Consider the following 11,237-nt stretch of genomic DNA (forward strand, 5'->3'; position numbering starts at 1 on the left):
AAGAGCTGTGACGGTAGCAAGAACTTATGAAGAAGTCAGTAAAAGATGCTTAAAGATATGATGGGAGATGGTTCCGTTGACTTTTCTCTCTCTCTCTCTCGTAATTGTGTTTTGTGGATTCACTGCATCTCCTTCTGTATATATATAAGTTTCTGGACCCAAAGCTTCCATCTCCACCCAAAACAAAACCCTCCACCATCTCTCTCTCTCTCTCTAGAAACCAAGTTCATTAATGTTCTTTTCTTCTCGTATGTTCTGTCTTTTGCTTTGCTTTTGATCATCATCAGCCTGTGAGATCTGGATCTCTTCTCCCTCCTTCTTCTTCTTCTTCTCACGTAGCTCCAGCTTTATAAAAACCCTAGCAAGCATGTAATTTAGTCCATCTCTCTCTCTCCATTTCTCATCCACAAAAAAAAAAAAAAAAAAAATAGTGATCGAATTGCCGATGAGTTCCATTTATTAGTGTATCGTTTTCAAGGTCCAGGTCCTGGCGAAGTCTAAGGCAACAGTGTAATCCCAACTCTATAAAAAACCTTCAAATCATGTAATTTCGTCCCCAACCCTTTAAAAAACCCTAAAAACAAGTAGAATTTCAGTATCGTTTTCCTTTTCTCAATCCTTGAAAAAACCAAAAAAAAAAAAACAAGAGAGAGAGAGAGATGGCTCCTCCGGATGCAGAGGCGGCGGCTACAGCCGGATATTCAGCGCCGGCGACACCGGGGACGCCGGGGACTCCGGGAGGGCCGTTGATATCGGCGATGAGAGTGGACTCTTTGTCGTACGACCGGAAGTCGATGCCGAGGTGCAAATGCTTGCCCGTCACTGTTCCCACGTGGGGTCAGCCCCACACGTGCTTCACCGACTTCCCCTCCCCCGACGTCTCCCTCTCCCGCAAGGTAAAATCAAAACCCTACATAGGATTCTTTTTTAAGATTGGTAACATTCTTAAGGATTTTGACAAATATTTTGGAATAATCATTCGTGTTTTTCACTAATAATATATATATAGAACCCATTCTATTAAATATCTAATATATCTAAATTATAAATATATATATATATATATATAAAGTATGCATCGTAATGCTGATTTCGATGACCTTCTATGCACCCATTTCTATATAATGCATGTATAACGCCGCTGATGGCTGAAGCAGTTTTGTACGTCATATTATATACATGGCGGAGAACTTAAAGTCGCCAGTGAAATATTTAAATAAATAAATAAAAAAAGTGACGGAGAAATTATTATAAGATAATGATATGAGAGAATAAATCGTAGGCCCACTCCGACTGGACTTGAATGAACACCGACCGACCATATAGATTCCATTTTTCCTCTTTTTGTTTCATAATAGAAAAGTAACGCTAAAAACCTACTACAGTTTGGTAAAATGAGCGTATATTTTATATCTGAATCCAAAATATTTTTATAGTTAGATTTAACATTTTAAATTAAACTATATAAAAAATAAGAAACAAATTTGGTAAAATAGATAGCTTTTAATTAAAATTTAATTCAAATAAAATAGAAAAACGGAAGTATAATACAAACAACTGAATAAAATATACAACTTTTAAAATAAAAAATGTAAAACGGAAACCGAGATATTCATCTACTTTCTTTAAGAGCCATGCCATTAAAAGGTATTTTACATTAAAAGCTTACGACAAGTTCTTTCTTCTTAAATGGTTACGCGAATATATTTCCACGTAAAAAATATAAAATATAGTTTTTTTTAATTGAGTTGAAATGACGAAAGCACGATAAGGGTAGTAGGTGTCTTAAATCGGTGTACACGCATGATGATATCCTCTCTTCAATCAAGGACGTAAACACAGCCTCCCCTGTCATGTTAACGCAATCACCCCTTCCTCCTGTCCCTTTGTCCTCGCCACCAATAATAGCAATAATATAATAACCACCATTGTTATATATATATATATATAGGTATTGTTGTTCATTTCAATGCTTATTCACGAGGAAAGCATGACAACTCATACCGTTGACTGATATATATATACATATTATCTTCCCTTTCTTTTAAAGACGATTTCGGGGCGTGCTTGTACATGAAATTTACGCGACATGCCTATCTTGCTATATTAGTCGATGGTTTAGAGTCTTGAATTGACCATTAAATCATTCCTAGTTGTCTGTTTTATGTTGAACACACTAGGCAGATTAGACAACGTCAGATTTCATGATATATTCTCCTCTGGAATCCCTCGCGATTCACTTACTTCCTGAACAAGAAACCGTCCGGTTTTATGCTTGAATCCTGAAACCCTTCATCAATATATACATACGCACACACACACACACCGAGACTGATTCGAACGGGTGTGTTTGTAATCAAACCAGCTCGGAGCTGAGTTCGTGGGAACATTCATCCTGATATTCGCTGCAACAGCCGGACCGATCGTGAACCAGAAGTACAATGGCGCGGAAACTCTCATAGGCAATGCGGCATGCGCAGGGCTGGCCGTCATGATCATAATTCTCTCGACCGGACACATCTCCGGAGCTCACCTGAACCCGTCTCTCACCATCGCCTTCGCGGCTCTTCGCCACTTCCCCTGGGCCCACGTCCCGGCCTACATCGCGGCTCAGGTCTCGGCCTCCATTTGCGCTTCCTTCGCCCTGAAGGGCGTGTTCCACCCTTTTATGTCCGGAGGGGTTACTGTCCCTTCCGTCGGCATCGGACAGGCCTTTGCTCTCGAGTTCCTCATCACTTTCAATCTCCTCTTTGTCGTCACTGCTGTTGCCACCGATACTCGTGCGGTACGTGCATATCTTTCTTATTACTCTCTTTTGGGTTTATGAGGTGGAGATAGAGCGAAAAATTCTGTATATTCATCATATAAAGATAATTACAGGGTTTCGGATATTCGATTTTCGTACAAACCTAAGCAATAAAACAAGATCTCCTATACATAAACACTATAAGGTTTTCTTTGATTGATTCATATTGTATTAGAACTAAACTTGAATTCGGTTTCGAGCAGGTTGGAGAACTAGCAGGCATTGCTGTCGGAGCCACGGTCATGCTCAACATCCTTGTCGCTGGGTAAGAGATTGTGGCAATGTGTACGTATGAATCTTGTCACAGAGAAAACCGGAAATAACCGGCTGGCTATACTTTGTTCGGTTAACAGACCCTCGAGTGGAGGTTCGATGAACCCAGTGAGAACACTAGGGCCAGCGGTTGCAGCCGGGAACTACAAGGCGATATGGATATACCTGGTGGCTCCAACGCTCGGTGCGGTGGCTGGTGCGGCGGTCTACACCGGCGTCAAGCTCAGCGACAGTGAGGCCGACCCGCCTCGCCAGGTCAGGAGCTTCCGCCGTTGATTTATCAAAGTCTTTGCCTTTTTTTGTGTGTGTGTGGTGAATAAGAAGCGATGTGACCAAAAGTCAAATGCGATTTGCATCGTTAGTTACTTACATCTCCGATGCAATGTGTCTGTTACTGTCAGTTTGTGGTTTTGTCGTGTCCTTTCGTTGTTTGTTGTTTTGCTGCTGTCTTTCGTAAAAAGATTATTGTGTTTGTGTGTGATTAATAAAAGTTAAAACTTTATATATATATATATATATATTTTGGTTCTTTTGAAGCATAAAGTTACATCCAATCCGGTCATTAACCAAATACCCATTAAGATTGACGGTTTAAAGGTTAAATAAAACTCATTCTCAATCTAGATTCGAATATTCTCTCATCTATGGATTTCTCCACTATTTTGAAAGATGTAATTAAATCGAACAAATCCACTATTTTGAAAGATGTAATTAAATCGAACAATCACTAAATTTTCAGATTATAAAAAAAAATTGAAATAACCATATAATAGATCAAAACCAAAATATAACCGAACCGAAATTTAAAATGACCAGATCGATTCAGATACAGTGAACACCGGAATCTCGGATAACCTATCCAAACCCCGCAACTAATGTAGAGATTCTAAAAGTACAAGTTCCTTGAACAAAACCCTAGTTCTGTATTAAATAAAACTAAATGATTGCTAAACAAAGTTACTCTTGCTGCCTTTTAGGTGAAGTAGAATCAAGAGGTAGTTTTCACTTTTCAGACAAGCAGAAGTGTCGCCATGAACCAATTCATCGACCGGATTCTTCTCAGCCCACGTAGCCGCGTCCGCGTATCCCCACTCGGACAAACTATCCAACACCTCATCCTCCGCTGGCCCGAGCGCCCATTTGAAAAGCTGTCATGGAGAGGAAGAAGAAAACAAAAAGGTGCAGCAAAAACGTATTCAATGGGGGAAAAAAGACCGAATACATGGACACGACACGACAAGAGCACGCTTACTTGACTAGGCGTTGCCCTGTTTTCAGGGTTGCAGTCCAGACTTATCCCCGTTCCTTCCAATCCGATCGTGAATCCCGGGAATGCACAGACTCATACCTGCAAACCGTGACGCAGAAAGTCGTAAACGAAGAGATCTAACATTTTAAGATTTGAATAATGTAAGGTAGGGCTGAAAAAAAAACTAAATTCAGGGTGCCCGAGAACTGTATGAACTACACGGGATGGGATCTGGTCATAGCGTGAGGAAAGCCAAAAATCGGATTCGATTATTCGAATTCGGGTAATTTGGCCTACATATAGCACAATGAACACTAACATGATATCTTTACCTCTAGATTTTAGAGATCTTACATAGAAACCTACTGATATTTTGGGTTCGGAATTGTGTCAGGTATCTGAAAATTTAGGATACCTAACCCGAATCAAATACTAATATATGATATAGGGGAAGGCAATGCGAAAGGGTTCGCAAGAGAAGCTTTCCGAGATGTGTATGTGTTATGTATGAGTAACTGAGGAATTGAGAGAGCATCTTCATCATGAACATACAGTTTTGGAAGCAGAAGTTGGAGGCATGAAAAACGTCAATCCTCCATCTATACAGATCCGATTACGAAACCTCGTTGCAGGCCTCGGCGAAAGATACCTGCAGCATTTGCGCATACAACGTTAGTTAAATTTCAACCCACCAAGACCTAACATTTTGAAGCAAGTTATATATACACACATACCCTGGAATAAAGGAAGACGTAACAATGGCAAGTCTCTCTTGGAATCGAATTGATCCACCAGTAGACCTCTTGTTCTCCATGAAATCAGGGTGACACCAACTGGTAAAAATCAGAAAAGCTCAAACATGAACGCAGAGAAAATGGCAAAGGAGGGATCGTTCAAGAGGAGAGAACGGTATCGTTCTCACCTCGAATTCTCCCGTTGCAACTGATATGAGCATCATCTGGCAGTAACTCTTCAAGATAACCTGTAAGAAGGGCCTGAAACCGTGGTATCGAGCATCATTCAGACAGGATGCACTGACATCAAAACCGGCAGTGGTGTAATGATCTTAATGATCCATGTAATCGAGAAGGAATATCCAAAAGAAGATGACTAAGACTTGATTGGATAATCACCAGAGATGTTACAGCTCTAACGGTTCTTTAACTTGGTGTAGAGCATGAGAACTGAGAAAGGGAAGATTCGGATTTACCCCTAGACGAAAAGCAGTACCCTTTTTCAGACAATCATCAGCTAGGGACTTGGTGGCTTCTAACGCCATTGGCATACTTAATCCACAGGCTATCGCTGCACAAATTATAGCACCAGCTGAGGATCCTGCCAAAGGAGTCGTCTCTGCATAAAGAACACGTCTTTCTTCACCATCAAGCCAGAGCTTTCATGGGGTATGATCACACGATTCTCAGCAGAAGAACAATGAAACTGACATGGAAGATGATGGAAATGAAGAAATGGAGTAAGTACCTTGATGTAACCCTTTTCGATGAGAAAATGGGAACACCGAGATGATAAGGGAACAAAAGCCCTGCGGCAGAGAAGCTGAATCCGGGGCTTGTAATGATCTTCCTCTCCTTCTCGGCCTCTACGTCTTTGACCCTTTGTTCCCATATCACCTCAGGTTCGATCTCATCCTCTATGACGGTCGCAATTCTCTCGCCATTGTCACTCGTGTCGGCAATCGGCAGCGGAGAAGATCGTCTGTCGGCTGTTCTTATAAGCCTCGATGCGATTCCCAGGAAAAGCTCGCCCGTGGCCATACACAGAGATCTCTTCTCAGAATCCGAAGAAAACTGACGATTTTGGGAGAACCCTGAACAGCAAAACAGCCTGAGCGTATGGGTTTTAGAACGAAGATTCGGCCTTTGGTTGGTACGGAATGAGAGCAAGGGATCGGAGAAGAGAGTAGAGGAGAGAGACAGAGCCATTAAACTGGGTTTGTCTCTGAGACTCCGACAAAATGTAGGGTTTTTGTCGGAGAAAATCCCAGAAATTTCGCCTCCTTCAACCTGGAAGAAAGAGAGAGAGAGGCTCGAACAGAGAGAACCCTTTGGATATTTACACGATCAAAGCTCTTGGAGAGAAGATCAAAAGCCACCTAACACTGCGAACGCTGGTTTTCGTGTCGAAGATGGTGAGGGAATATGAACACAAAAAGTGGAATTGGTTCGCCCGATTAGGAAATCTTCTCCGCATTCTCTCTTCTTACAGCTTTCGTATGTGATCAATCAGCACGATTTCCAAATTTTCCAGAGCGACCCTCCTCGGATTGAAGAAAAAGAGGTGGAAAGCTCCAACCTTTGACTTTGACAAAAAAAAAAAAAAAAGCTCCAACCTTTGAAGATACATTCCACAAAGTCTCATGCTTTTGGAGCCCTACTGCCCTGAAACTATACCAGAACATGTCATAATATCAGCTTCTTTGCTTATCTAATCGACCCAAATGATAAACGCAGAACTCAAGAGCAGTCATATGTGCACACCTAAGAGGATGCCAAATTTCACATATGCTTCCTGAAATCACGGTAACATCGCTTCTCTGTCTATTGACCGTCAAGAAGAAGAAATCCGAGCTATGAAAACGACTACAGAGTGACCCTTTCCACTGGGTATTTCTCATGAGTTTTCTTCTTCTTGAGCTTATATGATTTCATGGCGCTTTATCTCAGCAGTCAAATCAGTCCCAATCAATGAATAATGCTTTAGAATTGATGAGTAGGTTTAGGGCACAGACGCCATAGTTTTTCTTCTCAGACGTACGTGGGACTCGCAGAATGCATTTGCCAACCACCGGTGATGAGAAAAAGCCATGGATTCAATTAAGAAAGGATTAACTTTCCAAAGGGCAAACCCTCCAATGGACCAATCAGAAGGCACTTCGTCTTTTTCCATTGAAATTTCAAATTTTTTCTACTCTTGCACTGACTGCTGACTTTGTAAAGAATTCTAAGCGGTAAAAAGAAGAAAAAAACGAGATTTTTTTTTTAATGTTGAGAAGAATTCTAGCCAACTGCTTAGAAGATAATGTATTTTTTGGCTGTATATACATAATGTTTTTCTAATGAATAAATGAAGTTATTTGACATCTCGACCAACCAATTCTTGCAAGGAAAACTGATGCATTCAAGAATATATCAAATCATAAAAAAAAAGGATTTAAAAAGGCAAGACCTTTCCAATGCAATAGAAACCGAAAAGAGAGAGAAACGAAATCAACAAGGAGGTGAGTAATTTGCTTGACTCAGAGAAAGGGAGAGAGGGGAAAACGGGTCAAGCCTCTTCTTCTGGGTTTCGATTGTTTACCTTGTTTCCTCAGTTTTGTTTGTGGAAGGTTCCTCAGTTTTCTTTCTTGAACACCAGATTATAGGTTTTGTCTCTTCGTCATTCCGATTAACTGGTACCGTATGTTTTGATCTGGTTTTCATCTCTCTTGTCTGTGTATTTTTGTTTATCCTGAATCTCTTATCGCTCCGACAATCCCGTCGAAGAAGAGGGGTAGTCTCCATGGCTACGAGTTTCCATCTTGGGTTCGCATTTGCCATCGATGGCTTTACCTCTACCAAACAAGTCACTGTGGTCGCGTCTGTATGTCTGGGTATCATCATTTGCAAAGTTGTAAGCGAAATGTTAAATCTTTTTGCCCATGAATCTTTCCATCTTCTGCTCTGTTTTACTGTTCTTGATTCCAAGTCTGTTTTCTGCAAGATGTTGAAAGGATCATCCTGGATGCTGGGTTTTGTAAGTAAGAGCCTTTGAATGTTTGTTTTGAAGGTTTACCACTTAACTGGTTGGACAAGTCATTTGCTCTTCAAAGCTTATGGAACACTCGGAAGCAAACAGCGAATGGAATGGAACAACAGGTGAGGTAACTTCACCATTTGTCACTTCTGTCTCTGCATTGAATCAAAAGTTGGTCTCATTTCTGTGAGCTGAAATGTCTTGTTTTTTTCAGGGGCTTCTCAACTTTTCACGCAGTTTTTGTTTCGGTGGCTGCAATCTATCTGTTGATATTTTCAGGGCTGTTTGATGATAATGTTCCTGGTGATTTGATCATCAACCGGACTTCAACTTTGTCCGAAGCCGTATTGGGGGTGAGTTTTGCAAGTAGACACTAGAAAACTTGCTTTCAAGATTAGAGTTCCTACCTTCACTTCAAGGATGAGATATCTTTTCCCTTTTCTGCATCTGTTGAATTCAAGTTACTTACCTATTTGGATACTTGTAAAACCAATTAAAGAAAAAATCTATTCATGATTCAATTTCAACCTTTTGCAGTTTTCCATTGGTTATTTCCTGACGGATTTGTCGGTGATCCTGTGGCATTTTCCGGTTCTTGGTGGTGTGGAGTATGTAAGTATCAAGGCATAATCTGATGTTATATATTGCTTTCCTTCGAAAATGACCAATGGTCAGGATTTTTCAACTTAGGCACTTTCTTTTGTGGTTGAATGAACTCAAGGTGTTTCACCATTGCCTATCCATGCTTGCTATTATCCTTGCGGTCACAAGCGGGCAAAGTCAGTTCTACATATTCATGGTTCTCCTCTCTGAAGCCACAACTCCATTTGTGAATCTACGATTGTCGGTTTCTTGATGGGAATTTCCTTTTTCCATCTAATATTCCTTGTTATTCTAATTTGTTTTCGCCCTTTGCACTGTCGGATATGCATACGCAGGTACTTGGATACCATTGGTCAGAAAAGCTCGAAGCTTTATGTGTATAACGGGATTGCCCTGTTCCTGGGTTGGCTGGTACCGTCAAACACATTCGAAATGCTACATGATTTGATTTGGAATCTCTTCTTTTGTGGCATTTGTTTTACATCCCAGGATGTCAACAAAAACTTTCTGCTCAATTTCAGGTGGCGAGGGTCTTTTTGTTCATCTACTTTTTCATTCACATGTCCCTCCATTTTGATCAGGTATGTCATATTCGAGCTCGAGTAATCAGGAAGGAAGATCATAGAATCACAAGAATCTAAGTCTCTCAAGCGTATGCTTTCAGGTCAAGCAAGTTTTCCCACTCGGGTTTTACAGCCTGCTCACGATACCACCGGCTTTAGGAGTGATGAATCTCATCTGGTTTTGGAAGATCGCAAAAGGGTTGATCAAGACCGTGTCGAAATCGAGACACTGTGAATGAATGATTATAGGGTGATGGTTTGATTCGATAGCTGGGGCAATCACATTGGTCTGTTGTCTAGTAATTGGTACCAGTGTTCTTACTTTGAAGCCATGGCCTTGGCAAACTGCTTAAAGGAATACGAGATTGATCATAGTTTTCTCAGTTTCCGAAGTGGAATTATCGTCTCCTAACTCCTAAACTCGATATTACTGTTTGGATTTAACAGGAAACGAATTTGGTTTCTCTGTATTCTGCTGTCTGATTTATGCTCCTCGGTTCTCTCACGCTCTCTGTAGCTTAACCTGGGAGACTTGAAGTGATTGGAATTTCAAAGAAACTGGAGATTCTCAAGTTTGGACAATGTGACAGAAAATCTCATCAACAAGGTGTACAGCAAATTGAGATACTGAAGTACAGAGAGAGAGAGAGAGAGAGAGAGAGAGAGGAATCAGAGGGTGGGAGCTCTTTCAGCAGTTCCAGCAATGACAGTGAGCAAGTTGTTTCCAAAGGGGTCGCTGAGATGCTTAGCGAGATTCTCCACAGGACCTTCTCCGGTGACATAGGCTTGTAAGAAGAAGCCAAGCATGGAAAACATGGCCAATCTGCCATTCTTGATCTCCTTCACCTTGAGCAGAGCCGCTTGTTCTGGGTCCTTTGCAAGCCCCAATGGGTCGAATGGCCCTCCTGGATGAAGCTTGTCCTCAAGATCCTACACATTCCCATCACGTCAGGATTCATTTTTAATCTTGAAAAGAATTCACACAACAGTTGTGTCATATAGTACCAAGCCGTTGATGATTCTGTAGTACTCAGCACCACCGACAAGAACAACCTCGGCAACGACAGCGACGATGAGGTTGATGGGTATGTTCTTGCCGAAGTAATTCAGTGTGTTTCCGTCAAGGAGAAGAGCACCAGTCTGAATCATCGTCATGGATTAGAGAATCGTCATTGCATCACTAAGAGAAAAACAAATGCTTCCTTTTTTGTGTGAAGCATACCTTGAACCAGACGGCTTCAGGGCCACAGTTGGCGCCATATTTGTTCAATGCCTCGGGGATGATGAAGCCGGCTGCTCCCAGCATTGCCCATCTCGCGTGGATCAGTTCGTAGGCTTGGTATCTGCAACACAGACCCACGTTTAGCAATACAAGCCCAGAGAGAGAGAGAGAGAGCGAGAGGGAATCTACATACTTGGCAAAGTTCTCTGGCTTCTTGCCGAGGCCAAAAGGATCATAACCATAGCTGCATGTTGACCAAGAAATGTAAGCAACCACAACGTCTGTGCCATAGAAGTTCAGAGAGAGAGAGAGAGAGGTTCTTACTCTCCGGCTACTTCACCATTCAAGTACTCAGGGATCTCCGATCTGTCCAAGAGGCCGTCCGGCAAGAAAATCCTCCTGTCAGGGCCTGCAGATGGGTTCCACAGAGATTCATCAACACATCTTTCCTTGACCTCCTCAAAGAAAAAGAACAAAAAGAGAGATTTCAGAAGGGAGAGACCGTACCGTACCACTTAGCGAGCTCGTCGCTAGTAGCAGAGACAGAAGCGGTCTTGGACTTGGGAGGGGGAGGGGGAGAAGCCTTCTTCCTGGAGAAAAAAGCAACTGTCCTAAAAGTTGCAGGGCTCGATGGCGATGGAGGAGACGTTCTTGCGGCCCGACCAAACTTGAGGGGCGTTCCCAGCATTTCGGACAAACCCAAAGACGCCATCTTCTGCCCCGACGGCTCGTAACCTTTGGTTTGGGGAAAAGAGATTAGATTGAGCG

The 11,237-nt window shown here is 41.9% G+C and overlaps 3 protein-coding genes and 1 pseudogene across 3 annotated transcripts; 2 read left to right on the plus strand and 2 right to left on the minus strand.

Moving 5' to 3' along the window:
- The first annotated feature begins 158 nt into the window (after window positions 1–158).
- Window positions 159–3,585, plus strand: LOC104806473 (probable aquaporin NIP5-1). Its single transcript, XM_010531397.2, has 4 exons — window positions 159–896; window positions 2,366–2,785; window positions 3,010–3,071; window positions 3,160–3,585. The coding sequence occupies exons 1-4, from the start codon at window positions 660–662 to the stop codon at window positions 3,353–3,355; spliced, it is 915 nt and encodes a 304-aa protein (XP_010529699.1). The 5' UTR covers window positions 159–659; the 3' UTR covers window positions 3,356–3,585.
- A 247-nt stretch (window positions 3,586–3,832) lies between these two features.
- Window positions 3,833–7,139, minus strand: LOC104807006 (annotated as a pseudogene).
- A 349-nt stretch (window positions 7,140–7,488) lies between these two features.
- Window positions 7,489–9,904, plus strand: LOC104806476 (transmembrane protein 56-like). Its single transcript, XM_010531399.1, has 8 exons — window positions 7,489–7,958; window positions 8,115–8,203; window positions 8,296–8,434; window positions 8,619–8,693; window positions 8,803–8,924; window positions 9,020–9,095; window positions 9,206–9,265; window positions 9,349–9,904. The coding sequence occupies exons 1-8, from the start codon at window positions 7,848–7,850 to the stop codon at window positions 9,484–9,486; spliced, it is 810 nt and encodes a 269-aa protein (XP_010529701.1). The 5' UTR covers window positions 7,489–7,847; the 3' UTR covers window positions 9,487–9,904.
- Window positions 9,807–11,230, minus strand: LOC104806475 (chlorophyll a-b binding protein CP26, chloroplastic-like). Its single transcript, XM_010531398.2, has 6 exons — window positions 10,977–11,230; window positions 10,794–10,878; window positions 10,663–10,713; window positions 10,470–10,590; window positions 10,253–10,387; window positions 9,807–10,177 (listed from the first exon to the last, which is right to left on the minus strand). The coding sequence occupies exons 1-6, from the start codon at window positions 11,179–11,181 to the stop codon at window positions 9,917–9,919; spliced, it is 858 nt and encodes a 285-aa protein (XP_010529700.1). The 5' UTR covers window positions 11,182–11,230; the 3' UTR covers window positions 9,807–9,916.
- Between the last annotated feature and the right edge of the window lie 7 nt (window positions 11,231–11,237).

Source organism: Tarenaya hassleriana, unplaced genomic scaffold, assembly GCF_000463585.1.
Source record: "Tarenaya hassleriana unplaced genomic scaffold, ASM46358v1 Cleome12, whole genome shotgun sequence".
Taxonomy (NCBI): domain Eukaryota; kingdom Viridiplantae; phylum Streptophyta; class Magnoliopsida; order Brassicales; family Cleomaceae; genus Tarenaya; species Tarenaya hassleriana.